The sequence below is a fragment of the Colletotrichum destructivum genome, chromosome 5 (assembly GCF_034447905.1).
Source record: "Colletotrichum destructivum chromosome 5, complete sequence".
Lineage (NCBI taxonomy): Eukaryota > Fungi > Ascomycota > Sordariomycetes > Glomerellales > Glomerellaceae > Colletotrichum > Colletotrichum destructivum.
The window spans coordinates 2,098,590-2,126,566 of NC_085900.1; the positions used below are offsets into that span (position 1 = coordinate 2,098,590).

A 27,977-nucleotide genomic window follows, 5' to 3' on the forward strand; every position below is an offset into this window, starting at 1 on the left:
CAGGGAGTTGCGAAGCCGCGGCGGCTGAGATATGATGGGCTGGATCGGATAGGGTTGTCTTTTTTTCCAGGCGCATGGGCGAATAAGATGTGGCAAGTGGTTAGAACTTTCAGGAAAAGGCAGCATTTGGAATTATACCCCTCCCTATTTCGGTTCAAATTGTGGAACGAATTGAAGTGTTCCCCCCTTTGGTTTACTTGTCACCGCGATTAAGTCCCCGTCCGCTGTACATTGTGCACACTCCTGCGGGGCGTCCATCGTGTCTGATGTGAACCCAGCCAGCTCCATAGAAACCGAACTATAATAATAAAAAAACCGTCGCGAAACCTCCTAGAAGGAAAACAGCCAAAAAACACTACTCCAACGTGCCAAAGTGCGACATCAATCTCTTCCACAACGCTTCCCCCTCCCCCCCTACTCTTGATACCATTTCCGGGTCACTTGTTGGCTGAAGCCCAGGAGATATCAGCAATGGTCTTGCCGAACCTTACGTTGTGACGGCCATCGGCGCCGTCCAACATCCCCCCCTCGGCGCCCTTAGCGCCGTCGAAAACCCGCACACCGTGCAACATTGTCATGGGCCCGCCTCCGTGTGCCTCCTCGTCTGTCTCCTGCCTCCCATACGCCGGGACACGGATCCTCGCCGCCCTTGCTCTCTCTTCGATGCCCTCAAGTAATTCCCCAGCGCGGCCCGAGACGCCCGTACACGCCATCTCGTTGAGGATGCAGCAGGCCCTGCCGACGATATCGTGGACCACGGGCGTCGAGGTGCTGGTCTCGAGAGACGGCAGGAGGGCATGCGCGACAGAGGAGCAGTACTCGGCCGCCCAAAACTCGTGCTTGATGGTGTAGATGCTGCGGTATATCCAGAGGTTCGTCATCATGGAGCTCGCATGGAGGACCTGGAGGGAGGCGGCGTTGCGGCCGTCGAACAGGTCGGTGCCGGCGTGGTTCGTGTAGCTGTAGAGAAGCCTTAGGGCGACGAAATCGTACGTTGCTCTGGTGGGGAAAGCTGTCAGCTGGAGGCTTCCGGAGAGTGTTTCCTTTCTTTCTTTCTTGCTATCGGCATCGGAGAGAAAGAATGAAATCATACTTACTGGAGCAGCAAAACAGATGGCGAGACGCTGTTGCTCGTCATGAGATGGTTGGGAAGTGACAGCTTCCAGCAAAGGAGCTTGTTGTACAACCCCGTACACTGTCTGCTATCCAGAAGCGAGGCCTGCTCATTCATCGAAAACCCGGACGTGAACTGGTTGGAAATCTCGCAGAGGGAGCATTTGGCACTGAACACCTGCAACTGATGTGACGTTTGGCTATCTGGGCTGTCATCGGAGGTGGACAGGAAAGAGGCTTGCGAGCAGAGCCCTTGCTGGGCTTCCACGTCTTCGAATGCCTTCATGATTCGAGGCCTCGGAACCAGCATGTCTGGAGAGAACAATGCCGCCATTTTTCTGTGTGAGGTGGGCGCCTGATTAGTTGCGATGTGCACACACTAGGGGGCCTTGGGTGATAGGGAGTACGTACGCAAAGAAGCAATAGAACCCCCATGTCATGTGAGAAACCGCCTTCCAGATCTTGACTTTGTGAGATTCACTCGTTCCGGAAACCCTGAAGGCTATGGGGCCACCGGTCTCAAGACCAAGTTCCGACCAGGTGCGCTGGATCAAACTCCCGAGGCTGGCGGCCCGCGTGGGGGATGCTCGAGCGCCCTCATTTTTGGCGAAGAGCCAGAGAATGGCCGCGCCCTGCAGCAACGTTAACGAGCTCGAACCCGAACATCTCTCCGACTCGAGCAAGTCGAAAGCACAGCGGGCAAACTCGTGGCTGAGCACGACGAAATCCCCCGAGTATGGATTGCGACTCTTCCGTGTCGCGTGTAGCTGTGGTCGTGTAAACGCAAACATGTTAGCGAAAGGGGCCCCGACAGTATGGTTCAACACGCTGATTGGATTTCTGGTCACGAACAGAAGCCACGGCAAGAATTGCGTTGACGAGAAAGGGCGAACAGAAGCTTCGGCGCTGACCCGTCGAAAGGTCCGGTAAGGTGGCGCTTAGATCGGCAATGAAGAGCTCTCGGTCGACGAGGTGGGATAGGGTGCTGTCCCACATCCAAAAAATATCAAAAAGATGGGTCAACAGTTTGTTGTCCCGAGAAACGGTTGTCCAGTGCGAAACTGGAAGGGCATGATCCGGCTCGGAGTTGCCGGCTGACGGGTCTCTATTGAAGCTATCATGACTAAAGTGACGATCAGTAAGCAGAGTTCAAGGGTTATTTCCACAAGTTCTACGTTTGGAACATACTTTGACAGTGGTTGAGTCGTTGACTCGGAGGGCGGATCCCCTAGGCCCGGGGGTGAGGAGAAATCTGTCGAGACTCCTGCGTGCGGCAAGCCGTCACGTTAGCGACTGCTCGTCTGGTGGATTTCCTGTTTAACGCGTCTTGGAAACTCGCTAGGAAACTCACGTCTCTGTTCGTGAAATTTAGGGAGAAGGAGACTAGCGTCGGCTATCGATTGTATCGCCTCGTCGAGGTGCGCCGAGTGTTGTAGCTGCTTCAATATGTCCTGCGAGGCGCCGTCCCGACTCGCCCGGAGCAGTTCCAACACCCGTTGGCTGTTCTCATGGGCCCTCGACACGTAGTTGAGTTTCTGTTTCTGGGCCTGCCTCTGCGAGAGGCCCTCTGGGACGGGGTAGACACATGGCGAATTCGACGTCTTGCAGGTGTAGCAGCTCGGCCGAACTCCATCACACTATCGCAAGTTTTAGCCGATCCTTGTTTTTGCTCGACCGTGTTTGTAGCAACACCAGTAACGCAACGAGACTTAGAAAGAGCTATTGCTACTGACCTTGACCTTTCTTTTCCGGCAGCCTATGTGCTGTTATATCAGAGACTAAGCTTGTTAATTTCGGTGTGGGGAGCTAGTGTACCGTTACATGCCGCTGAGACTTGTGACCCTTTCCTCTTTGGTGGTCTTGTGATGACGGGGGCCGTCGGCGGGGGGCCGCTGGCGGCGGCGGCGAGCGGCAACAGCGGCCTGAGCTTTACTGTGTTTGACATGATTCAACCTCTTCCGTCCGGGTTGGTAGTGAACAGTGCCAGATGGCCTGCAGTGCACAAAACGGGAGTTGGGGAGGAAGCGAGATGATTGATTGGGTGAGTGCGATCCTGTGTTGGGCAACATAGGTACAGAGCGGTCTTTTCAGGGGCAAGAAAAGAGGATTGGTCGACTCAGAACAGCTCTTAGAAAACCATTGCCTCCTGTCAAGGTCTAATAACCAACGCGAGGGGTAAGTCTCGATCGTGAAATGGCGAGTAGGTGAGGGGAAGATACGGGGTGATTGAACGAAGACTGATGTGGACAACGAATAGAGCCCTTCCTGTTGACCTTTGGCCGTCGTTCTCTATCCGCAAATGCAAGGTCGCGTTTCTGTGATGTGATTGTCATGGGATAAATCTCCGTCCGTCTATGTCGCCACGTGCAGCAGCGGAGAAGCCCGCCGCCGTTGTAGAGGTGAGAGAGCGAAAAAACAAGGATGTGAAGATACTGGCCTTCGGCCGAGCCAAACAACTGTGCTTGCGGTCCGGAGGAGGCGCCGAAGGTCAAACAAGAAACGATACCGGACCAAACATGACGGAACCTTGATGCTGGAATTTAGTCACTGGGATGAGTAAGCGCAGCCCGGGGCTGCACTGTCTAAGGAAAGGGGGCCAGACATTTCCCCTACCTGCGTTTGCCGGGGGCACGCGTCCGTCCCCCTTGGCTGTGACCTCGATACAGCATGTGTGGGATCGCGGATGCGCGAGACGTAAATCTATGTCTCTATAGGCGCGGCTAGGAGATACTCCTCCGCCTCACCCAGGGCAGAAGCAGGAAGAAAAGGGGAAGTTGGAGGATGGAACCGAAACATGCCCCAGAGATTAATTAATTAATCCAAGTAACCAGCCCAGGTGCACACTGGTGGTAAATGTAGCCAAGGCTGTCCCTTCTTGCGGCCGCAAAGGTACAACTACATAACACCGATAGAAATACGTATGATAAATAGAATAGCCCCAAGCAAAAGGTGCCATGGCCAAAACAGGGACATATACGGCCTAGTCCAAATGGCTCAGACCAGAAACAAAGCACGTGGAAGAGTTGAGAGAGATTGCCTGGAGGCACATTCTAGCTACGAGTGCTAAAAGTACGATGTTGCAGTTCGGCAGCAGTCTACTGATGAGATCCCGGTGCCATCGGAAGCTGTGCCATGCAAGTCAGCTCATCCTTGATGGAAATTAGCGGAGAGGAAGAGTAGGTGCCGAGGGAAACAAAGGGAAATTTCATGCATGCTACTTACGAATACCTTACCTACTTGCCTTATGTAGTAGGCCCCGCGCTCATCGATGTCCGAAGCCCTGCTTTCTGCAGGATGCAAACCCCCGTTCCCCGAGCTGCTGTGTCTTTGGTCAGCCCTTGGTAAGGATTCCTTGAGACACACACAGTCCGACAGCTCTCAGCCTCGGTCCGTGGCCCACTCAGAGACAGCTTCGCAAACCGGGATGCAAAGAGGTATCTGGAATCCTCATCACAGCCCAGCTCGTGAAGATCGGTTCGCAAGCCTACGTGCTTGCAGGTGCAAACCTAGCCTAGAATCAATCACGGCTTCTGCCACTTTGTGCTGAGGCAAACCACAAACCTGCCCCACGACAGTTCCCACAGAAGAAGGGTCATTGAAAGAAGTACATATTAGGCCCGAGGGCCAGACCAACGTGGATGCTTCAGCTGGACAGATGGCCTGTCTAGACCTGTTTCTGGTCATTCAACGTCGGCCGACTGTTCTGCAGGTAAAAGAAACAATAACCGTCTCGGGGACAAGGGGAATGGTACCAAATCATAGCCTGATCCCTATGGCGTGGTCCATGGCAAATGATAAACACTGGTGTCGCAATCCTGGTTGTGAAGCAAGGTCGGTGTGTCACCTCTTCTTTGGTAGTTCCGGCTGCGAGGTTCAGGGGTGTCTGTTCACCTGTGTCATTGGCCATGGAGCACTGGAGCTACCTCCCGCGCTGACGATAGGTTGACAGCTGTTGATTGAAATAAAATGGTGAGACGCGGCTAGCACTTTGCGACCTTTCGCATTTGAATTCAGCATGTGTGGCTGGCTGCTTGTTGTGTCGTTTCTCTGTCGCAGTCCCGTCAATGGCTTGCGCCGTGTAACCTACAGAGGCGTTGTTGGATTACAGGGGGATACTTTCCCTCCCTTCAGTGTGGGCTCTTGTCCTCGTGGCCGAGTTTCCGTAACCCATCCTTCTGACGCGCGCGTGGTTGGGCAGACCATGATCATGGACCGCTTGTGTTAGGTCAACGTTACACCCGCGTGTGTTGGAGCCGGCATCCGGACAGGCCTAGAGCGCACTTGCTGCAGTAAAAGCGCCAGTGATGTGCTTAGAAGTTGAAATTACAAGTTCGGTGCGAGATGACAGTCAGTTGAGACCTGATGGCGTATCTATGCCAACATGCATGGAATGGGGTGGTGACAAGCACCACACTTCGTCCTGTGAACCTGGGCAGACATGGCTGTTGTCGCTTGGCGAGAAGGCTGCGTTTAATCAATCGCCCATGTTGTATGAACTAGTGAGCGGCGTCGGAAAGAGTATCCGACGTCTGGGACATGTGTGGCGGTAGGAAGAATGGCAGCGGTTGAGACGAGACGGCAAGTGTAGGGTGAAGCAGTGCAAGGCTGGATGCATCTTGAAGTCGAGGAGGCAAGGGGCGAGCCAGCCAGGCTTTGGGAGTGTGAATAACAAACTCCCGAGACCGAGACTGCTGGAATTAGAGGTCAACGACGTAGGCCTCTCCGATAGCTGGCCCTCTTTGCTTAAACCCGGCAGACCGAAGCCAAGAAAGGTGAGCGAGAGACGGAGGTCAGACAGGCAAAGGCGCGAAGAATGTGGGTGGGAATGGGGTGAGAGTGTGAGGGAGCAGAGGTGTGAGCGTGCATATGTTTAAGTCTACATCACCTATGTATGTGTACGTTGAAAGAGGGTAACTACCTAGCGCACCGAAGCATCGGAAAGCAGGTATCCTGTATGTTTTTTTTTTGTAGGGGTGTCCGGTGGACATTGCATGCACGGTCACCCTGGAACATACCTAATGTACATAGTGCGGAAGGAGGATGAGCGAAGAGTGAACCAACTGATCCGTATCGGCATCGGCAATTATCTGGAGGAGGGGATGAAGGAAGAGGGACAAAGAAGAGGAGGAGCATGAAGAAAAAGAAAAGAAAAACAGTAGCTTCACCGGGAGGGAGGGGAAGGGGAGGTCTGTCCATCGGAGTCATCCCCGCAGCCAATCACGAGGACAATCCCTTTCGGAATATATTCCGACATGTAGCGCATCGGCCACTGGCTGATTGGCAATCTTCCCTGTCTACGGACGGATAGACATGTCCTGCCAACAGTCGACATCCGACCTGGTCTTGGTCTTGTCTATATTTTCTTCGCCCTTCTCTGCCGCCCACAATACCTGCATGAGGTACAGCTGCAGTACCTAAGCCTTGCGACTCTCAAGCCGAATGGCGTCTCATGCACATCGGACTCTTTCTCATTGACTGGCTCCTCGGACCCCATGCCGTACCGTATCTCTCGTAACCACGCCAGCTCACTCTGTAGCCGTCTGATCTCTTCACCCGTCGTCTCCCGTTTCCTCGTGGCCTCATCGGTGCACCCGTTTCTCCTTGGGCGCCCACCCGCCCCCTGGAAGCAAAAGCAAAAGACCCGGTTGCATGTCTGCACAGGATTCGCCCCTCCCCAGCTCCCGCCCGCGTGCGATTCCCCTCTTCATCTTGGTCCAGACCACGATGCGCCAGCCATGACAACCACCGAGCCTCGCCCCGCCCTATTGAACGATATGCTGGCCGGCCGCGCATGCCTCATACACGTCTAGAGCACGGTAAGTTTGATTTTGGATTTGCCGCCTGGAACATCTACCAAAGTCGCCCCCAATGCTATCGTCACGCCTTGGGTGGGCAGTCACCTTTTGTTGCCCTCCATGCGGATAAGCCGACCCATCATGCCCATCTCGCATGCCCACACCCTTTCCTAACAACCACCAGGGTCTGGACAAATATGCCCTCGCCCGCCCCCCAGCCCTTCGTTATCGCCTGTTAAACCCTGGTTTCTTTGCTGTCCGCAAACTTCTACAGTGTTTAACTTCGGACTTATGCCCGTACGAGAACAATTGGACCGGACTCATGCTCTCTGGCCAAACACGTTCTCCATCTCATCCACCACGTCGCATCCATCCTGACCCATCATCATCACTTCTTGGTACTCAAACCTGTCTATCAGGAAGCCAATATAGCTCCTGCGAGGACCCCGATTTTGAGTTTGTTTCCGCAGCACCAACCAGAAATCACATTGTAGGCGGCCCGCTCCTGGAGTCTGCCATCCCATATTTGTACGACTCTCACCTACGGCCGCGGTTCAGCCCAATAACGCAAGTCAGCTAACATCCATCCGTCAGGAATCAAATGGCTCAGTCAGGCTATCCCGGCCCAGCCCCGCTGGTCGAGGCACGACACATGTCCCTGTCTCTTTATGACATGTCGGTGCCGGAGCAGACGCCCTTCTTGTCGCCCGCCAACGATTACCATCTCTGTCAGCAGTGGCCAGGACACGATTATCAAATTTTCGAGCCAGTGTTCTCTCCCGGCAACCCTGCAGGACCGATGGATTCGGTTCACTGGGAGGGGGAACGACAGGGCCTTCAGTCGTCGGAGACGACCATAACGACGACGCCAGTTTACTCGGCTGTTGACTGGGCGCTGCGGCCCGACGACTGGTCCTCGTACCAAGAGCTTCAGCAAAATCTCCAGCAACCCCGATCAACCGTCTTCAGCCAGCCTCCGCAATGGCCAACACCGGCTGCCTCCCCTTTGGCCGTGGACGCAAGCTGGCAGCCTGCCATCAGCGGTCCAAACAGACCAGAGCCAGACTCTAGGACCACCACAACGAAGAAGAAAGTAACGATGTCGGTAAAAGAACTACCGGTGCCGCATCGTCTATCGAAGGCACAGCATCGCACCAAGAGGTCACGCGTTGAATCAGGCAGCGAACCCTCTCCCGTCACCCCTATTTCGTATGACGAAGACGCGGGGTGGGTCGAAGGCGACAACGAGGGCGAAGACAGCGATACCTCTCGGGCACTGCGTGGCCCGGAAAGGAAGAAGACATATCGCGTCAAGAATCGAGCGGCCGCCAAGCGCTGCCGTGAGAAGACGAAGCAATACGAGATGGACCTATCCAACAAGGAAAAACAGGTCACGCAGGAACGCGTGTACCTAGACGCATGCGTGGCGGCGCTCAAGAACGAGGTGCTCACGCTTAGGAATCAGATTCTCGAGCATGGCAGCTGCGATTGCGAGATGATCCAGGGCTACATTGCGAGAACAGCCAGCAGCGTCGGCCACACCGGGCATAGAGTCCCCGCGATGCTGCCGCCGTCGGCATGAAGTTAGACACGGAAACGACGTCCGATACCACATTGCTTTGGAGCGGTGCTGAGAGGAGGGCGTTCGGGACACCGGAGAGTATCAAACCGAGGCCAGCGGTCTGTTCAGAGGCAGAAATGTCCTCACCGAAAGACTTGCGGATGCGGATGACGTCTACTGTAAGATGTCAGTCAGCATTAAGCCGCCTCGTCTGGACTCGACGTGCCCAGTCGACTGAGTTTTGTTCTCGCTCCTCCTTCGTTCCCTCCACCCACGGCCTCGCTTGTCTGCCGTATCCGTCTATTTCACAAACAACTTCTCCACCTCCAGCATCGTCGAGAGACTTCGCTTGGATGACGGACCTTCGGCTGGTTCAGTCTGGCTGACTGTCGTCGTGGAAGCAGGTCGTATCCGTCGGCCGCGGACAAGACGCTGCAGTGGGGCGTCGGAAAACAGACAGGCCCGTTATTGGCCTGTTGTTTCTCGGGAGAGTCTCCAACAAATCAACAGCCAGTGAGACGGAGCACTGTAGCCTTTTGCTAAGCCTGGCAAGCAGCGCATGACCTCCACCACCAGGATCCAGCAGGGCATTCCTACAGGCTACAGCGTGCAGGTACGGACGGGTGCAATGCATGCATCTCATCTTCGGTGACTCGGCAGCCGACTCAAAGCATGTCGTAGTATCATCCTCACTATATCATCTCCATCATCATTATCATCAGTCCTCCCCCTCCCCCTCCCTTCTTCGGAAAACCACAGGCCCTCGTCCTTCCCCTCGCGTGTACCTCGTCAGGTTTCTGCAGCCAGAGGGGATTACGAGAAAAGGTCGCGAGCAACTAATCGCTAGGGAGGGGGGGCCTCTGACATCAACAGGCAGAGGGTGCCCCGATGTGCCAGCAAAGTTTCGATAGGCATGGCGGCGTCCAGCTGGCTTGCTGCGGCATCCTTGCCTTGCCGTAGCTGAACGGATGCCATAGCTACATGTTCCCAGCAGATGGGCTGGCCTGGCCACGGCCAGACGAGTCCATTGGGTTTGGACAACTTTGTAAGGCTTAACTTTGAGCCTTGATCGGTATTTTCTGTTCTTTTTTTCCTTTCTTTTTGCATCGTGAGGGCCTTCTCTTATTTTTATTTTTATTTTATGTCCCCCTTTCTCGGGCTTTGTTGCTTAGTTCTGGTTTTCTTATTCTTGTCAGAGGGCCCACTGTGTGAGCATTACAACGGCGCTGGAACAATCCGAGCTCCCCTCAGCCCAGCGCCAGCGCCAGCGCCAGCGCCAGCGCCAGCACCAGCTCCAGCTCCAGCTCCAGCACCACCCAGCAACTGCTGCACCTGAGCGCAGAAGTTTGGCCTAAGAAAGCGCAGCAGCCATCGCTGGGGCGGCCTTGTGGTCCATTTCGTCATACCCTTACCTCACAGGCCCCCAAAGTAGTTCCATCCGCGACCACCACATGCGGCAGCATCTCATCGTCTTCAGGACCGAATCGACAAAACCGACACGACGGGACTATTTTCAAAGCAAAAACCCTCGAAATTCGGGAACCCTCCCAAAAAAAAAAAGCAGAAGAAGAAGAGAAAAAAAAGTCATGGCCGACAGGTCGGTAGTATGAGGCGCTCTGTCGTAGACAATCGAGACAATCCAAGCGAAGCGGGCGGATCTGCTGCTCTTGTGGTTGCGGCCCGCTCTGGCTCTGACTCCGGCTCTGGTTCTGCCCTCCCTCTCTCTCGATTCGTCCACCCGCGCGCCCGTTCCAATCACTGTCGGCGAGCGCGCTGATCACGCCGTCCCGGCTACTACACGTCTGCGCCTCCTATCACCAGTCCTTGGCGATCCTGGTCGCCCACCAGGCCTGCCCGTGGTCTTCCTGCGCTCAAGGTCACGATGAAACCTCAGCGAGAGATTCTACCCGCAGGCCCAACAGCAGCCAGCAGCGCCTCATCAGAACGGGAGTCGACCCCGCAATCCGCCACCGGAACCGCCTCGAGTGCGCCTAGACGCCGTCCCCAGACAAAGATTGCTTGCACTTCGTGTCGGAGGAGGAAATCAAAGTGCGATGGCCAGCGTCCCGTGTGCTCCTTGTGCGCCGGCATGGGTCGTACTAGGTGTGAGTACGATGCCGGCCCAGACGTTACTCGATTTGCTGCCCTCAAAACCAAGCACGAGGAACTGCAGCGTCGCGTCACCCTATTTGAAGAACTCTTCCGCCTACTGTCGATGCGCTCCGAGGCCGAATCTGTCGAAATCATCCGCCGCATGCGCACCGCCAATATTGAAACGGACCTCGAACACCTCGTCAAGTTCATCAAGAACGCCGACTTGTTGATGCAACTGTCCTCCGCCCAGTCGGACCAGACGCCTCCTGCCTCGGGGGAGTCAAGTGTCGACACGCACCTCCTCCCCATGCCCCTGGACGACATATCGTCTCTTCTCGAGCTTTTGTAATTTGACCTAGCCCCAAAACCCCCCTCAGGGCTTGTTAGACTGACAGCAAGACACCAGAAAATCGGCCGTTTCTAAACTCGACGCCTCGGCCCGGACTGTCTTACTGGACACGATTAGACATCATATAGATGTCTTCACCTCACACGAAGGCGGTCGACCAGGCTCCGCGGAAACAGTGAAGCTTGAAGGCATGCCGGACGGGGAGGCAAACGCAGAGATGGACGGCGGACGGCCCCAGGAGCCGGGGGCTTTTCTCAAGCGGCTACTTAATGATGACATGACGAGACCGAACTGACGCGCGCGTACTGACTGCCCTGGGAGGTTAGCGCATTCTTGTGTGACTTCCACGAGCGATTGAGGTTCACAAAGGGCAGCGGTCGGTCAGACTCAAGATGGCATGAGGGCCTGACCAGTTGATCCGTGAACTCTGCGCGTACAGACCACGACGGCGAAGCAGGCGGCGGGCTTGGGAAACTACTGGGTCGTGACGGGGCGTGGGGATTCCTTAGGAAATCGGAGTCGGCTTCCTGAGGGCCAAGATTTTGTTTTTCACTTTTCCAACGAGCAATATTTGGCCATGTTCTTTACGCAAGCGGTCCGGTGACCGTTACAACTAAAACTCGGTCCAACAGATCCACGCCGATCTGGACAGCTTCGCGCCGAAGGCGACATCGCCCGACGGACCTCGGCTTGGAGCTATCTAAAAGAGGCGATGGAGTTGTTTGACGAAAGGAGCGTCAGTGTATGTCCTCGCAACAGACTCGCCGCGCGTGAAGGCGAGAAGGAACCATGCGTGGCGTACAGCCGTAAAACATAGGGTATTATTATGTTGTCCTGACCAAGCAGCTGCAAACTTGTGGCGGGAGAAGGGGGTCCGAAGAGATGTCTCGGTCTCTAACAAAATGCGATCATTAGACCGAAACAGCTTTGCACTGGCGACACGCACAAAAGAAGATTGAACGTTTACGCAAGCATGGTCACGATGGAGGCGTCGGTCAAACCCCAAAAGCTTCAATTTCATCATCGACAGTGAGTTCTAAGCATCGTCCCACACCACAAGCTCTCAGCTGGGAGGGACGGCCGGGGGAGGGGTTGAGTAAGGAGCGAGAAATGACCGATCGGAGACAGCCCCGAAGGTCGTTAGGACCTTCGCAGCCATTGTCACCGTGAGGGCGAAACGTCGCCAGAGCGTTGTGAGGGAAGAGATGACAGTCTCAGCAACACACGGCTGACAGGCGACGCACCGCACAGCACCGTTTCGTGCTGCTACTTCAGCGGTTCCCCTCCCTCCAAGCGTGCGCATGAGCCCATTAGGGGACCGTGCGGAATGGGTTCCGCCGACGGTCGACAGGCACAGGGAGGGGATAGGTGGGGGGGAAGGTTCCAAGATGATGGGCAGATACAAGCAAAAATAAAATGTGCAAGCGTGGCTGTTATCAGCTACTTGAGTACTACATTGCATGTGCAGCCAGCCAGCCAGCCCTATGACGGGGCGTGCCCGATGGACGGCGCGGTAGGACAGCGGTAAGACGTCGGCGCGGGTTCGGGCCGAGAGGTGCAATTGCCATGTTCACCAGGGGGGATCGAGGACCAAGGACAGGGCACACTTGAACTATTCGGGGGGATTGTTTTGGTAGAGTTCCTTCAGCATAGAACAAAATATGTCCGAGGTTTGCACAGCGAGAGATCTTGAATACGGCTTTTGCAAGGTCTGGGAAAAGGCCAAGACTGGTCAGCTGGCCGCTTATAGGGCATCGATCAGTCTTGGATGGGCATTTGGCAGGTTGTGGCATCCTTGGACGAGTCTCTTTGCCCCGTCCGGCCGAGTCGGTTCCGATAGCACGGGGATGTGTCAAAGACGACTTCAAAAGAAGAGAAAAGATTGGGGAGGGAGGGGAGGGGAGGGCGACCTTGGGAGAGTTCATAAGCCATGCGCAGCGACGTTCGGCCGAGGGCACTCACTGTGTGCTGCTTTGGCGGGGGTGCCCCCCTCCTTTTTGTTACCTTCTTTGTTTCCCGCTGTGCGGTGAGATGGGTGACGTGGGACGTTGGCGCTAGAGCTGGTTGGCGTCGAACACGATGAGGTCTAGATCGAAAAGGGCAGTAAGAGGGGAGACCTTAGAGACCGAGGGGTTAGGTGGGCGGCGGAAACTCCGTCTTTGATGGCGTGGCTGGCAAGGCAGGCTTCTCTCCCTTCAATTGAAGACGTCGAGACGCTCAGAGGGGATTATGGATTCTGCTGTTGCTTTACGACTTTCTCATCAGAGCGATGGGCAGGGGTGTTCCCCGGCTTCCTGTGGAGAAGACAAAGCACGGACTTCTGAAGGCTGATGCCTTGAATTACGTAAACTATGGCAGAAAGCCCTTGTCTGTCGGGTAAAGTGCGGCAATCAGCTTTATGGGGAGGAGTGTTGAAGGCTGATGAGCGGCCGGAGCCGGCGGTTTTCTTTTTGAATGGGGGGAAAAAACTTTCGGCGCTCTGCGGCGAGCGGGGAATGGCCACTGGAAGAAGCCGAGCTTGACATTCCGCTACCGGCCGAACGCCGCTGACAGACAGTGTCGCTTTTTTTGTCAGGAATTTTTTCCACCCCTCGACTTATGCGTCAGCCAAGATCCCTCCCCTCTCTTAGACGTGACAGCCGCCACTTGCTGATATATCAACACTGCCATGTCATGTGTGGGAGTAATCCGAAGCGATAGGATGTGCGGTATCAAGGTGTCATTCTATCTCGATCGTCTGCGTTATAAATCCTGGGGAGTGGCCAGTGTACAAGAAGGGCGCGCAAACCAATTAGTCAACATGGTCATCATGGTGTTTGACGTGCGTGATGGTGTGAATCACCGCGTGCTCCGCCATAAGTAAGCAGATGGATGAGGGGATGGGGGGGTACGGTGTTGAAATGTCGCGGTAATTGCATACAGCTACGTGAGTATGATTGTGGTTGCTGTTGGGCATTCCTGCAGTACTACGTATGCGCCTCGACTGAGCACTGGATAATGTCATGTGCCGGGTGTGCCCTGGACCCCAGGTTGGTCACGGTTGAAGCAAGCTAACGACTAATTGAAATACGCCATTGGTCGGTTCCATCACGAGCTCTCACTCTCGCTCTCTCTCGCTCTCTCCCCCAACCCATTGACAACCCCCCCCCTACCCCGTCTTGAGCCGTTCGCGTTTTCGCGCTCTCTCGACCGGCACACTCTGCTGATCGACCACACCACACGCATGTGGCGACGGGCGGCCTGTCTACTCGCGCGATGGCTGTCGATGGCCTAACTGTATGAAGCAAATTGAGAGAAAGAGGCACATTGAAGATGCCTGAAAGGCATCTCAGCATAAAGGCGGTGCGGAGATGTAGCAAATCAACTTGTGTCTGGCTGACCCACATATCGAAACTCTTGACTCTTGACTCTTGAGGAAGCGCGAGCCGAAGAGTCCAACCACGCCGGACGGACCCAGCCCGCTGAGACCAGCCCCGACCCCGGCTAACGAAGGAGCTGGAACCTACCTTATTCACACAACGGTTGTCGGTTGCCCGTTTCCGAGCGTCGGCTCCCGATCCAACACAACCCGGGGGGTAGGAGGAAAAAAAGTTTTCTCCCCTTCTTGTCCTTAGCCGTCTTGTCTCCTTGCCCCTTTCCCTTCCATTTGCCTGTACCCCAATAGCTAGTACTTTCCGTGTCGTTCTCCCGCTTCTGTTACATGTCGCCCGTCTCTCTTTGTAACGGTTGCGTAGTTATGACTGAAGACTGAATGAATGACCGGATAATTGCATTAAGCTCGCTCAACCCACCACACCTTGCCTTTCAGTTCAGCCCACCCCCCCTAATCCCTCCTCTTCCTTCTTAGCCAGGCTATTCTAGCCGAGAAAGACTAGGGAATTCTTAAGGAGGAACGGAAAACTACAAGTAGGTTCGCTCAGCCGCTTCTGCGCACAGGGCTACGTGGGGAGGAATTATTGGATGAATGTATTAGTCTATGTCCACTCCGAACCTTGATTCTGTTCTGTAAGGGACAGATATTACGACAACCTTGTTTCAACGACTGAGCTACGTCCCTCAATCTTGAGAAAGCGTCTGCGGGAGTGAGAGGAGGGTGAGCAAGAGACCGAGTTGGGTGAGAGAGACCAGGACACGAGAAGAAGGCGTGTCGACGGACAGGAAGAGGAGAAACCGCGGCAAAATCCAAAGAGAAGGCAAGACGGACTGTCTTCCGACGATAAGAACCCCCCAAGGCAGGCCGGCTAGCACGAGTCATCATCGCCCTTCCACCTACCACGATGGATCCGGAAAAGAACACGCCGCGCCAAGACGGCTACCTAGCGCCGGAACCCGACTACAGCAACTATGACTTTCCGCTCCCGAGCAAGACCGAGAGCGCGGCCCGCGACGGCGCCGCCGCCGCCGTGGGCAACGACCTGATCCCCTCCGTCTCTAACGCCGTCGCCAGCGCCGGCGGCGACGCCTACGGCCAGGACCGCCTCTACCAGCAGGAAACTTACAACAAGGAAGGCGGCGACGACGACCGCCTCGGCCGCGCCGACACGGCCGCCGAGGAGGAGACGTACCCCGAGGGCGGCCTCCGCGCGTGGTCCGTCGTCCTCGGCTCGTGGCTCGCGCTGTTCTCGGCGCTGGGCATCATGAACAGCCTGGCCATCTTCCAGACGTACGTCGCGACGCACCAGCTCGAGGGGTACACCGAGGGGACCATCGGCTGGATCTTTTCCGTCTACACCTTCCTGTGCTTCTTCGGGGGCATCTACATCGGTCCTGTGTTCGACCAGTACGGTCCGCGCTGGCTCGTGCTGTCCGGGACGGTCTGTCTCGTCCTCGGCGTCATGCTGCTGAGCATCTGCACATGTGAGTTATCCTCCTTTCCTTTTGTCACCCCCCCCCCCCCCCCCCCCCCCCCGCGCGTCCTCGCCGCCGCAACAACTGACAACTGTCCCCGCTTCAGTGTACTGGCATTTCATGCTCGCCTTCGGCATCCTCTGCGGCCTCGGCAGCTCCCTCGTCTTCACGCCCTCCATCGCCGCCGTCGGCCACTGGTTCAAGCGCCGGCGCGGGTTCGCGACGGGCATGGCCTCGACGGGCGGCTCCATCGGCGGCATCGTGTTCCCGCTCATGATGCAGTCGCTCTTCCCGCGCATCGGCTGGGGCTGGACCATCCGCGCCGTCGGCTTCATCTGCCTGCTCCTCTGCGGCGCCTCCAACTTCCTCATCCGCTCGCGCCTGCCGCCCGCGCGCAACGCGAGCCCCCACCCGGACCCGCGCATCTTCCGCAGCCCCGCCTTCAGCCTCACGACGGCCGGCATCTTCCTCATGGAGTTCGCCCTCTTCATCCCGTTGACGTACATCTCGAGCTACATGCTCAGCGAGGGCTTCAGCGAGTCCTTTGCCTTCTCCATTCTGCCCATCCTCAACGCCGGGAGCGTCTTCGGCAGAGCCCTGCCTGGCTGGTGGGCCGACAAGGCGGGGCCCTTCAACAGCAACATGGTCGCCACTCTGCTCTCCATCGTTGCGTGTCTGGCCATCTGGCTGCCAGCGGGTTCGACAACGGCGGGCATCGTCGTGTTTGCCGTTCTGTTCGGGTTCGCGAGCGGGAACAACATCAGCATCAGCCCTGTTTGCGTCGGCCGGCTGTGCAAGACGCAGTCCTACGGACGATACTACTCGACGACATACACCGTCGTGTCGATCGCGTGCCTCATCGGCATCCCCATCGGTGGCGAGATTGTCACGGCGACGGGCGGGAGGTATTGGGGTCTTATCGTCTTCACCGGTCTCGTGTACATGCTGGCTCTCGTGGCCATGATGGCTGCCAAGGTTGTCTGCGTGGGGAAGAACATTTGGGGAATCTTCTAATGGAAGGCCGAGCAGGGGGAATTGGACGACGGCGTCACGAAGGGTTTAATGGAATATTTGAACATGGGCACACGAATAACGTTTCTACGTAGACACCTCGGATAGAGAAAAGAAAACAAATTGCAATACTTCACTATCAAAGCTAATATTTGTCTTCACCGTCGTCGTCGTCGTCGACGTTGTTGTTATTGTTGTTGTACCAGTCCTGAATTGCCGAGGTTGTAACTTGAACAGCGGCTATCGGTGTCATGTAGGACAGCACAGATGTGCGGGGGTCTTGTGTACAGATACGGAAATATGTCTTACGGCATAAAGCGATGCGGCCGCCGACGGGACGTCGTCGCGAAGCGCCGAAGCAAATACGTTCCCAGAAATCCGCAGCAGATTCCATCCCGGAGGTGCGGGTCGGTGGTGCACGGACCTCCTTCGGCCCGTGCGGAGGAACCGAACCGGCCGCTGGAAACGACGGTTTAAAACCCTCGTCACCTTTTCCCTCTTGCTTTGTCGACAGAGCATCCGTCTCGTCTCGGAATCGGTTCAGCTTGTTCAAGTTGTGCTTCGTCGTGAGGCGCTGCATGAGCACTCGTTACCACGCGCGCCTTCAGATTTGCAGTATTCTTTACTGGGAGAGCTCGCAAAGATCGCTTAAAACCCACACGGTGAGTGACATGTAAGCCACGTCATATGAGGGAGGTTTCTGCCAGAGGACCGAGGTCTGGCGGAAGGGTTGCGCTGAGTGAGGTGACGGGAACCACACTGCTTACAAGCCTTTTACACCTTATATTCTAAGCGGTTGCGAGGGAACCTTTCGGAGATATACCCGACCCTTTTGTTCTTCATTCCCGTATTAGTTGGCTGACGAGCCCCCTCAGATCTGACTCATTACGACCCTTATCAGTATATCCTCCCTGGCAATTGATATCAGCCAGCCCTCTCTCCCAAACCACTGCTCACTTTAGCACATTGTGAGCAGAGCTCTTTGGCCGCCAAATTGAAAAAATCCCTTTGCCGATTTGTCGTTCTTCTCCCATCTCGGCCACAAGATGTCGGTCCCAACAGAAACCGCCGAGCGCCAGGAGGACGCCTACTTCTCGTCCCAGCCTCCACCCAAGAACCTTGAGTCCCACGTCTCGGCCGCGCGTTCCTTCATAGACCACCACGCCGCCTCCTCCCGGCGCATCGTCCTCGTCACCTCGGGCGGCACGACTGTGCCCCTTGAGAAGCAGACAGTCCGCTTCATCGACAACTTCTCCGCGGGAACCCGCGGCGCCACCTCGGCCGAGTACTTCCTCGAGGCCGGCTACGCCGTCATCTTCCTGCACCGCCAGTTCTCCCTGCAGCCCTACTCGCGCCACTACTCCCACGCCACCGACTGCTTCCTCGACTTCCTCGCCGAGGGCCACGACGGCACTGTCGTCGCGAACCCAGGTCACCAGGAGCGCATGCGCGCCGTCCTGCGCAAGTACACCGCTGCCAAGCGCAACAACATGCTGCTGATGCTCCCCTTCACGACAATCACCGACTACCTCTTTGAGCTGCGCGCCATCGCCGGCCTGCTGAGGCCCCTCGGCCCCTCGGCCCTGCTCTACCTCGCCGCCGCCGTCTCCGACTTCTTCCTCCCCCAGGACCGCATGGCCGAGCACAAGATCCAGTCCACCAACGCCACGGACTCGTTTGGCTCTGGAGCCCCGGCCGCCGCGCCCACCCCCGCCAGGACCCCCGCTAGGAGCAACGGAGACGGCAACGGCAACGGTGCCAGCCCCGAGGACGAGGAGACGTTTGACAACTTCGACTCGTCCCCTAAGGTGCCCCGCTCTAAGCGCCTCATCGTCGACCTCGACCCCGTACCCAAGTTCCTCCAGAACCTCGTCGACGGCTGGGCGCCTCAGGGCATGGTCGTCAGCTTCAAGCTCGAGACAGACCCGGCCATCCTCGTGCACAAGGCCAAATACTCGCTCGAGCGCTACCAGCACCACCTCGTCATCGGCAACCTGTTGTCCACGCGCAAGTGGGAGGTCGTCTTCGTCGCGCCGGGCCAGGCCGACCGGTGGGTCCGCGTACCGAGCGCCCAGTGCGAGAGACCCGCTGGCGGCGACGGGTCCGAGACGTCATGGGAGGACAAGCCGCTGGACCCCAACGCGCTGCCGGAGAGCGACCCCGAGGTGGAGATTGAAAGCTTGATCATCCCCGCCGTGGAGGAGCTGCATTCGCAGCATATCCAGTCCTTGCAGAAGTAGTGTTTCGGACGAACGGGAGAGATTGTGTGTGTTCTCGGATAGAACTACTGTTTTCTTTTTGGTGGGCTGGCGAGCGTCACTAGATACATAATGGCATAGCGCGCATACATGGTAATGAAAAGTATCAAAATACACCTTTTTGTGTCTCTGAACGTCTCCAAACCATTCGCTACGTGATGAAAAATAATTACAATGTATGAACATCCTTTTTTTCTAATGCACAGTCTGCACGCACTTTACTTGGACGGTGATAAACGCCATGCTCGCATGGGCAGCGACTGCAGATGCAAAACTCTGGGTCGAATGTACAGCATGAATGTGACGACGCCGAAGATGACGCAGATGATGTTGACAAAGTAGTATCCGTCGCGCACCATCTCGCACGCGCCGCCGCCGGCAACGCACCTCTCCTTGTCGGGCTGCAAGGAGCATGAGAAAGGCTCAGTGACAATTGAGCCCTTAAGAGCGCCCAGGTCCGCGGGGTTGCCGGGGTGGCAGGTTGCGACGGTGAAGTAGTCGACGAGACGCAGAACGAAAAAGCGCGGGAACGTGCCACCGAGGTTGCAAACGCTTAGGATCTGTTAGCATGGGTACTTCGGATGAAGCCAAAGGTAAACTTACGTGGCCAACAGAGTCATGTAGGTGCCGCCGATGACGGGGTCTGCGATTCTAGCGTGGAAAGCCGAGACGGCGACGAACATGATAGTGTTGGTGAAGGTCGAGAAGACGTGCTCGCCAATTACCACCAGCATGTACCAAGAAGTTACGCCGCCTGCCGGAAAGATGGTGACCGTGAACTGGGCAATGAGGGCAGCGACAAGACGGCCCATGAAACCCCAACACCACAAGCGCATTGGGGTGTACTCTTGTGACCACTTGCCGGCATAGTAGCCGAGCGCGATTTCGAAGGGGAAGTCAATGAGAACCGTCAAAGCCATGTTCTCCTGACCGAAACCCTTATCGATAAGCTTGAGGTTCGTGACGGCGTCGTTGGCCTGGAAGCCGATCTTGGCAATGAGGTGGACAATGATGATGGTCTGAATGTTCTTCAACTTGAGCACACCCCACATGATCTTGTACACGTCCCAGATGCCATCCTCGTTCTTGGTCTTCTCCTCACGCTTGAAGAGAGACAGTCCGATGGTGATGGCAATGTAGGCCCAGCCCCAGAAAGTGAGATACCCGCCGAGGGACATCAGACCTTGGTCCAACGGGGAGCTGCGGAAGTAGCGGTTCGCGAAATCCTTGGAGTTGAATGCCAAGAAAACAGTGTAAGACAAGAAGTGACCAGCAGTAAGACCGACCGTCTGCGCGGTGGACGCGTAGGAAACGTTTCCGGGAGTCAGGAGGGTCAAGGCCCAGCCGTCTACAGCAATATCCTGGGTGGCGCACATGAACACCAAGAAGAACCACCAGCCGGTGAAGTTCCATACGGTAGGACCGCCGGGCTTGCCGGTGTTGGCCATCATGTTCTCCACGGTCGATCCAAGCCATAGCATACCAAATCCGGAAAGCAGCTGGATAGGAAGAATCCAGCTCTTTCTGCGGCCGACCTTGGGGCTCCAGACAGCATCCACAATCGGACTCCAGAGAAGCTTCAAGGAGTAGGGATATGAAGCCAAGCTGAAGATTCCAATCTCGCTGTACGACATGTGGTCCTTCATGAGGAAGGGGACAGAGCCGCCCGCCAAACCCATGGGCACGCCTTGCAGGAAGTATAGGAGCACCAACAGGAGGAAGTTCCTCTGGTCTTGCACCGGTAACTCGAAGAAGCCATGGTTGTTGGCGATAGGGGTCTTGGGCACGGGATCGTCAAGGGTGAAAGATTCGCGCGACATGAGGTTCGCGGTGACGGTGTCGGAGCCAGGAGCTGTCGCCTTCCGCCGATATTCAACGCTGTTCTGGTTCATCACGCCGTTGGCGTGGCCGTTTGTGCTGCCTGTGTCTACAGCTAGATCGGCCAAAGCTTTTCGCTTCACGGATTTGTTTCGGCGTGTTCGGACGCTCATTTGGGCTTGGGTTGCTATGAAGGGTTGTTGGGGTTGGAACTTGCGGCGCAGCGTCTAGTCGTCGCAGGAGGCAAAAGTATCGAGCGCGAGCAGTGATATTCAAAGAGTAGACGTATATGTTGGGAGACTTTATGCGACAAGTCGGGTGTTGTGAGAAAGGAGAAGTTTCTTTGTCCAGAGAGGACGCGATAAGGTCGAGGGCGGGGTGGAGCGAGCGTCCCTGCGAGTCAAGGCGACAGTGTCTTCAACACAGCTAAGACCGGCGCAATGACAGGTAAAGAGGCGCTAGGCACCCAGATGACCGAAAGTTCGGTTGTTTCCTGCGCGGTTGGGTTGGTTGAAGGAAGGACGGGAGGCGAAGGGCGATGCTGGCAGGACGAGTGAAAGCGCAACCGTGGCCTTTGACACTTTTTTGGGAAACACGGGTGGCAAAGAAAGGGAACGAAATGTGGTCGATTGGCCGTTGCGGGGTCCAAAATAAATGACGGTAAGAAGGAGTAAGAACGAGGTTTTACAAGGGGGAAAAGAATCGAGTCCAAAAAGGACTGAGACGTTGCGATTTTTTGCCGAAGCACCTCAAGACAACGAAAAAGGGTGTTTCTTGGTTGCGACGACACCAACTTGTGGCGGACGAAGGAGAGACGGGAGAAGATGCAAAGAAGCTTATCCAGGTCCAGACAGATTGATGCCCCACTCAAGCAAAGCCGCCGGCTGCCTGGGACCCCTGGCGCCATACTGGATTCGGATGCTTCATGGTCGACAAGATAAGTGATTAGATAAGCTTCCCCGCAGGCGTCGCATTCCGCGCTGGACTGTTTACTGACCAGTGGCTACCTAGTGGCTGACCGTGTTTGCGCTGCGCTGCGTTGCTAAGTTGGCTGGCAGCGAATGTCAACTACCTACCTCGAGACGCGTCACTCGCGTCGAAGCACCCAGATCACGTCATCGCTGGCCACAACAGTTCCCTTGCTTCCGCCCCAGATCGATCTGCGGTCTCGTTTTTCTGTCACTTACCTACCACCTGCGTGATGTCGGCCGAATCGCAAGATGCTGCCACCGAGGCCCTCAGCCAGGAGATCAACGATCTCAGAGCCAAAGGTAGGCGGCCAGCCAGTCCAGCCAGTCCAGCCCTATGTGGATGCTTGCTTACCGTGGATGCGCCCAGTCGCCTCTTTGAAGAAGGAGTTGAAAGTGCAAGCCACGGCTCTCATCTCATCAGAGCCAACGCGTACAGCCCTCCAAGAAGACAATCAGACACGCAGTGCGTTCGCGCTCCCCTTCGAGTCGAATCCGGTCCACGACCAGGTCCTGTCTCGATCCAAAGCCCAAGAAGCGCACGACCAACAATGTCTCTACCGTACCTGCGCGACAGTCACGACCTTTAGGGTCCAAGACCCCGACCCCAATGCCGTTGACCGCGGTCATGTCCTCGGCATCCGTATCGAAATCATGTCCGGCGCCATATTCCGCAGACCATACTACGTTATGCTCAATCGGCCATACAAGGAGTCCCGCCACCTACGAGTCCATCGACACACCGTTCCTCTGTGCATTCCGCTGGCAGCGCTTGCCGCGCGTCACCTCCCGGCACCGAAGCCAGCTGACGACGAAAGACAAAAGATCCAGGACTTATCCCGGTTTGTCCGGACACTGAGGAGAGAAATTGTGAGGTTCCACAACCGGACCGCAGTCATTGGTGACTTGCAGAAGGCTGCCGGTCTTCGCGGTAGCAGCGATGCCGATGAGGACTCGGCGCAGGCGGTCACCAGCATTGTTGCGGCAGACATCGAAGCCAAGCAGATCAGCATTGAATGGGCCGACGGCAGGGCAGGCAGACTGGTCATGAGCGAGGACGGACAAATCCAGAAGCTGGTTATACTTGGTACAGCAGGACGCGATCGAGAGGTTACCAGGGATCTTCTGGGTGACAGCCGCCGCGTGGAGGACGTCGCAAAGCAGCTGACAAGCACTTGACGTGAGATTGGAAGCAGGAACCGACATTACCCTGACATCTGCCGTCCGCACGGCGAGCAGAGCGACGAACTGTGCTCACAATCCGCTCGTCCGCACGAGTGTGGTACGGTATTTTCCAATCTCTGCTGATGAGCGAAAACGGGAGGGAATTTTCTCTGTCCACAACTCATCAACTTCACACTCGATACCCCTGATTTGTGGCGGGAAACCCCTGATCCAGGCAATCGATCCTATCCACCATATCCACCCTCCTCCGGCCCTCTTCGATGATTTCATGAGCCGGGTCCCCGGCACCAGATTTAAGAATCCCTTCCACCATCCGTCGTTCTGCGTGGGTCACGCGTCTGTGCTGTCGGCTCCCGGCACCAAAAAGCACTACCCCCAAAGGTCCTACGACTCGTATGTGGAGACCCGAGTCATCCGCGACTTGGTCTGCACGCAAATATAAGCATAGTGCACTCAATCTAAAGCATCATGCAACGGGGAATTCGCCTTGATCGCCCGACCGTAGTTGCCCACTACTGGAGAAGGCCGGTTGAGGAGAATTCAACATGGGCCGGGAGATTGACCGATCTGCCCTAGGGCTCCCTAGAACTTGGAGATCCGCCGTCGATCAGCTGCTGCTGCTGCTGCCTCAAAGCACACGTTGGGCTCATGCCAGCGACGGAGCCGAAAGAACCAGAGAGGGCGGATAAAATTCATGGTGTGTGTCACTGTCGTGCAAGAAGGGGCTCTCGCCTTTGGAGGAGGTACCACAGCATCGGGTCCCAAGACGCTGGTTTGAAGGGAGGCAAAGCACTTTGAAATAGAAAGATACACAGCCCATTATATTAGCCTTAACTAATTAAGTTTGGTTTCCAGGCCCCAGAGTCGAATTCTTCCTCCGCCCAAGTTTTGCGAAGAATCAACTGGGCACCTCCATCCGGAGGAGCCCCCAAAATCGTTCATTGCGTCCCAGTCATTACCACAAATCTGCCGTTGTGTCTCCTGCACATACACAATGATAGCCATGGCGTACGCCCATCTATCCGGTCCGTAACCCAACACGTCTAAGAGCAAAAGCCAGAGAAATTGAGGGAATAGTCCTTAGATGAAGGCGGCAACGGCGGCAACGGCGGCGACAACGACACCGCCCGCGCGCTGGACGTTCTGGGCGGCGCCGGCGGTGACGACGGCGCGGCCCGAGGTCGCAGTCGGGTTGGGCCTCGTGATGGTGCCGACGCTCGGCCTGGTGGTCGTGACGGGAGGAGCCTCAGGCGGGCTCGACGGCACGGGGGGGACCTCGGCCGGGCCAGAAGAGACGGGGGGCGGGATGACGATAGAGGAGAGAGTCTCGGGAGGTGAGGGTGCGCTGGGGACGGGCTCGGCTGATGGTGCTGTGGGCGCGGGGGGAGGAGCAGCGGGCGGGGATGTCGGGCCCGGGATGGGCTCGACGGGGACGGGGCAGATTGTGACGATGGCCGGGACGGTGACGGTCTCGTACTGGGTGCCACCGCCGTTGCCGGGGCAGTTGGTGACGCTGGGCGGGCAGCTGTAGATGGTGGAGATGGCGGTCTGGGTGATGGTTGAGGTTGTCCACTTCCATTGTGGGGTGGTGGTGGGCTCAGGCTGCTCGGGCTGGTACGGTTGATCGGGTTGATCAGGTTGATCGGGTTTGTCAGGCTGATCAGGTTGATCGGGTTGATGAGGTTGATCGCACTTGTCGCACGGCTGGTCAGGCTGGTCAGGGTGCTTGGGCTTGTCGTGGCCGGGCTTCTTGGGCTTCTTGTGGTCTTTGTCCTTCCCCGGGTGCTTCCACCACTTGGGCTTGCCTGGGTGGACCCAGTGCCAGCCGTGCTCCTTGTCGCTATTGCAGTCGTCGATGTAGACGTCCGGGTGCGGCGGGTGCCAGACGGAGATGCAGCCCGCCGGCGGGCCCGTCAAGGGGCCGAAGGTCTTGATGTTGAACTCGACGTTGCCGTTGCTCAGGCCCATGGGGTCAATGCCGGGAGGGTAGCTGAACTGACCGTCCCATGTTGCGGAGCTGACGGCCACGAGGCCGAGTAGTGTGACGGTTGAGTAGCGCATACTGAGTGGTGCTCCTTGCTCAGGTGAGTGAGCGAGTGTGACGACGAGTAAACGATAGAAGGGCAAGGAGAAAAGTAGAAAGCACGGGACAGTATTGAAGGTATTAGCGAGTGTATTGGTATCGGAGATACTAAGGAGAGAAAGAGAGACAGGAAGACTGCAAGACTGGGTGGTGAACCGCCCTTTTCAATCTTTTCCCCCCTCGAGGATGTCGCTCACAGAATGGTCAGACAGACGGGGGACCAGGGGGGACTGCGTCACTCGGTGCAGACACCCGAATAGGCTCATGGAGTTTCTCTCTCAAGGGGAGGGGGATCGCCATGCTGGGTCAGCTCTGATCACAATCATGACATCGTCTCTCCACAGAGAAGCCCTCCAGTACATGGCCAAAGGGGGAGGGGCTGAAAGAAGAACACCCCGCAGGCCTCCATCGACCCTGTCGAAGATCTCCGTGATTGGGCAATCCGTCTCGGGCCTGGCTGTAGATCAGGGGGCGTGATTACAAGGACGGCCTGGTTCGGACGACTCTCTTCTAAAATTACGTTGGATCAATTCGGGACGACAGGTACGGATACGGGAAAGACAGATTGGGGATGCCCTGTCTCCCATGGGCAGGTAGGGATCTCTATTCGGAAGAAAATGGAAGAAGAGAAGAAGGCCGGCAGAGCAGAGATGGAGAATGGAGATGTGCGCAGCCTCACTTCACGCATGGATCTGATACAGGAACGGGGCTTGGTCTTTAAAGATGGGATCACTCCACCATTCCCTGTAAGCATCAGCCACGCCAGATCTACCGGGGCATCCAAGACACAACAAGAGGGGCCAGCGATGTCACCTCATCCGACGACTAGGAGGGAGGCGCTCTTCCGGCTCTTTACTACGCTTCGACGGCGGGGGTCCCTGGAGGATTCGGCACTGATGGTGTTGAGCTTAAAGAGACTTCGGCCACGAGATGGGCTGACCCCTCCAGTGGTGAGGCAGCACAGCCCATCATCCGAACTTTCGAAACACCATGACCCCCTCGCCCATGAATTTGTGCAATTTCCAAAGTCAAAGCATCAGGGGCAGGTTGGTTGTCACCTTGCGCTTCGCAAACTCCGAGTGAGCGCGCGCGCGCGCGTGTGTGTGTGTGTGTGTGGAGAAACGAGGCTTGGCTTTGGGCCAACTAGATGGTGATGGGATGGTTTTGACGAGGAGATGGGAGAATAATTGGTGGCCTCTCTTCGCGGCAGATTTCTCATGTCTCCGAGCTGAAGCGTGGCGGTGGAACTGTTGGGACGTTGTGGAATTGCGCTTAAGATACGTCCACCCAAGATACTCAGTGACGGTGGTGGCGGGCAATTTCATGACGTTATGGTATTCATGCCATGTCTCCTTTATGCTGGGGGACTGGATAACGCAAAGTCTTCATGAATTTTGTTGACGACACCTTAGGAAATGCATCACTTCCATGCCAGTGTTGAGCTGACTGAGTTGACAGGCGATATAACCGCACTTCGTCTAAACATGTTCCTCTTGGCTCAGCCGAATCGCCTCACGGGCCGCTTCCCGTAAGTCATCCTGTTCAAAAGTAGGAAGTGTTACGAGGCAGCCGGCCGGTGTGAGTGGCTCGCTTCGTGGTGAAGCGTAAGGAAAGCCACATGGCCGTCGACGAAGTTATGGCTCGGCTTCAGTCCCTCTCACTCACCACAGCCCGTCAACAAGGGGGACAACATCCTGCAAAGTGCCTACAAGCCCGGTTTTGGCTCTGCCCTAACAAGGACCGTGGATCTCCCTCCCGGGGAAACCCAATATAGTCCGAGTAATAACACTTCGTAATATTAATGCACTTTGTTCTACGTCGAGTTAGCATACCCAGTCTCCACCCGGCAGAGCCCGTTTAATATGGCAACTTACTGGGAAACCGATGATGGCTCCTGCTCACTTTTAAAGTAAGACTTTCGGCACTGCGAATGACATCTCTTGCGAGGGGGCCAGCTCAGCTCGTGGCCTCGAGTGGCGTAAAGGCTTGATGGAAACTTGGTCGTGCTGGGTGCACGTGCTGCAGTGTGCCCTCTAGAGAAGTAACTAGCTGAGAAGACTTCACCAATCCAAAGGTTTCTTCGTCTGCGGTGTCGCGGAGCTCGGGGCCCGTTCCGGGCTCGGCTGTCTCTCGTGCTCCGGCGCATCGCCGATGGCATCAAGAGTGATGCGCCACCGCTCAATCTCGGCATCTGCGATCTTTGTCCATTTCTGAATGAGCGGGTGAGCGCGCGCCACGTCGGAGAAGAGGATCTCGTCACCCGCGTGCTCGTCGACGTCGAACTTCCAAGTCCCGTCGTTGTTCCAGAACGCGGGGGTGAAGATGGAGTCCGTCTTCAGCTCGGCCTTAGCGTCGTCTGAAGACTTCCGCGCAGCCTTCGCGATGGCCTCATCTTGACCGTCCAGGGCGGCGGCGATTCCCTCGAGGACGCCCACAACCTGACCGGCGAGGGCCCCGATCTCGGCTCCCAAGCTGAAGCCCTCGTCGAAACCCGTTTGGATGCTCTGGGCCTTGGCCAAGGTGACGCCCTCTCGGTAACCGGCGGTGGTATGCTCGGCCTGGAGTCTTGGAATGTCGCCAGGGTGGGTTCCTGTGGGCGCGCCCTGGGCCACGTTAGTCGGCGAACCAGGCTCGGAGCCCCAGACATCATCAAAAGTCTCTTGTTCGTCCGGCATAATAGTGATGCGTGGGTCGGAGTCCATGGCGCTGGTGAAGGGCTCAATTTCGGTATTGTCGATGGGCTGGAGATGCATGATGAGAGCTGGCGTGGTTGTACTTGGAAATCCGTGCCGCGATCTTCTCGGCAAGGGGTAACGTTTCGGTGGCGGTGAGGTTTCCAAGTGGTGGTGAAGAAGTCTGATGAGTGACAAACTCTGAAAAATTGCACGATTTGT

The 27,977-nt window shown here is 56.5% G+C and overlaps 10 protein-coding genes across 10 annotated transcripts; 6 read left to right on the top strand and 4 right to left on the bottom strand.

Moving 5' to 3' along the window:
- Positions 1-102: 102 nt before the first annotated feature.
- On the bottom strand, positions 103-6,342 carry CDEST_08213 (Putative zn(2)Cys(6) fungal-type DNA-binding domain-containing protein). Its single transcript, XM_062924372.1, has 8 exons — positions 2,929-6,342; positions 2,847-2,869; positions 2,465-2,750; positions 2,302-2,377; positions 1,966-2,236; positions 1,525-1,880; positions 1,098-1,451; positions 103-999 (listed from the first exon to the last, which is right to left on the bottom strand). The coding sequence occupies exons 1-8, from the start codon at positions 3,056-3,058 to the stop codon at positions 438-440; spliced, it is 2,058 nt and encodes a 685-aa protein (XP_062780423.1). The 5' UTR covers positions 3,059-6,342; the 3' UTR covers positions 103-437.
- Positions 6,343-7,509: 1,167 nt separating this feature from the next.
- CDEST_08214 (Putative basic-leucine zipper domain-containing protein) lies at positions 7,510-8,490 on the top strand (the record flags this gene model as incomplete). Its single annotated transcript, XM_062924373.1, has 1 exon — positions 7,510-8,490. The coding sequence occupies one exon, from the start codon at positions 7,510-7,512 to the stop codon at positions 8,488-8,490; it is 981 nt and encodes a 326-aa protein (XP_062780424.1).
- A 1,855-nt stretch (positions 8,491-10,345) lies between these two features.
- Positions 10,346-12,412, top strand: CDEST_08215 (Putative zn(2)Cys(6) fungal-type DNA-binding domain-containing protein). The gene is made up of 2 exons (XM_062924374.1): positions 10,346-10,908; positions 10,970-12,412. Exons 1-2 carry the CDS (start codon positions 10,352-10,354, stop codon positions 11,205-11,207), a joined length of 795 nt encoding a protein of 264 aa, XP_062780425.1. The 5' UTR covers positions 10,346-10,351; the 3' UTR covers positions 11,208-12,412.
- A 1,875-nt stretch (positions 12,413-14,287) lies between these two features.
- Positions 14,288-16,879, top strand: CDEST_08216 (Putative major facilitator superfamily, MFS transporter superfamily). The gene is made up of 2 exons (XM_062924375.1): positions 14,288-15,769; positions 15,867-16,879. Exons 1-2 carry the CDS (start codon positions 15,190-15,192, stop codon positions 16,772-16,774), a joined length of 1,488 nt encoding a protein of 495 aa, XP_062780426.1. The 5' UTR covers positions 14,288-15,189; the 3' UTR covers positions 16,775-16,879.
- A 212-nt stretch (positions 16,880-17,091) lies between these two features.
- Positions 17,092-17,743, top strand: CDEST_08217 (uncharacterized protein; the record flags this gene model as incomplete). Its single annotated transcript, XM_062924376.1, has 2 exons — positions 17,092-17,444; positions 17,626-17,743. The coding sequence occupies 2 exons, from the start codon at positions 17,092-17,094 to the stop codon at positions 17,741-17,743; spliced, it is 471 nt and encodes a 156-aa protein (XP_062780427.1).
- On the top strand, positions 17,738-19,138 carry CDEST_08218 (Putative DNA/pantothenate metabolism flavoprotein). Its single transcript, XM_062924377.1, has one exon. It carries the CDS (start codon positions 17,818-17,820, stop codon positions 19,009-19,011), a length of 1,194 nt encoding a protein of 397 aa, XP_062780428.1. The 5' UTR covers positions 17,738-17,817; the 3' UTR covers positions 19,012-19,138.
- Position 19,139: 1 nt separating this feature from the next.
- CDEST_08219 (Putative ampG-like permease/Acetyl-coenzyme A transporter 1, MFS transporter superfamily) lies at positions 19,140-21,671 on the bottom strand. Its single transcript, XM_062924378.1, has 2 exons — positions 19,633-21,671; positions 19,140-19,581 (listed from the first exon to the last, which is right to left on the bottom strand). The coding sequence occupies exons 1-2, from the start codon at positions 21,018-21,020 to the stop codon at positions 19,248-19,250; spliced, it is 1,722 nt and encodes a 573-aa protein (XP_062780429.1). The 5' UTR covers positions 21,021-21,671; the 3' UTR covers positions 19,140-19,247.
- A 210-nt stretch (positions 21,672-21,881) lies between these two features.
- CDEST_08220 (Putative centromere protein O) lies at positions 21,882-24,046 on the top strand. Its single transcript, XM_062924379.1, has 2 exons — positions 21,882-22,118; positions 22,186-24,046. The coding sequence occupies exons 1-2, from the start codon at positions 22,049-22,051 to the stop codon at positions 22,992-22,994; spliced, it is 879 nt and encodes a 292-aa protein (XP_062780430.1). The 5' UTR covers positions 21,882-22,048; the 3' UTR covers positions 22,995-24,046.
- A 1-nt stretch (position 24,047) lies between these two features.
- On the bottom strand, positions 24,048-25,850 carry CDEST_08221 (uncharacterized protein). The gene has a single exon (XM_062924380.1). The coding sequence runs from the start codon at positions 25,059-25,061 to the stop codon at positions 24,081-24,083; it is 981 nt and encodes a 326-aa protein (XP_062780431.1). The 5' UTR covers positions 25,062-25,850; the 3' UTR covers positions 24,048-24,080.
- Positions 25,851-25,857: 7 nt separating this feature from the next.
- Positions 25,858-27,938, bottom strand: CDEST_08222 (Putative essential protein Yae1). Its single transcript, XM_062924381.1, has 2 exons — positions 26,958-27,938; positions 25,858-26,896 (listed from the first exon to the last, which is right to left on the bottom strand). Exon 1 carries the CDS (start codon positions 27,834-27,836, stop codon positions 27,144-27,146), a length of 693 nt encoding a protein of 230 aa, XP_062780432.1. The 5' UTR covers positions 27,837-27,938; the 3' UTR covers positions 25,858-26,896; positions 26,958-27,143.
- Positions 27,939-27,977: the final 39 nt, after the last annotated feature.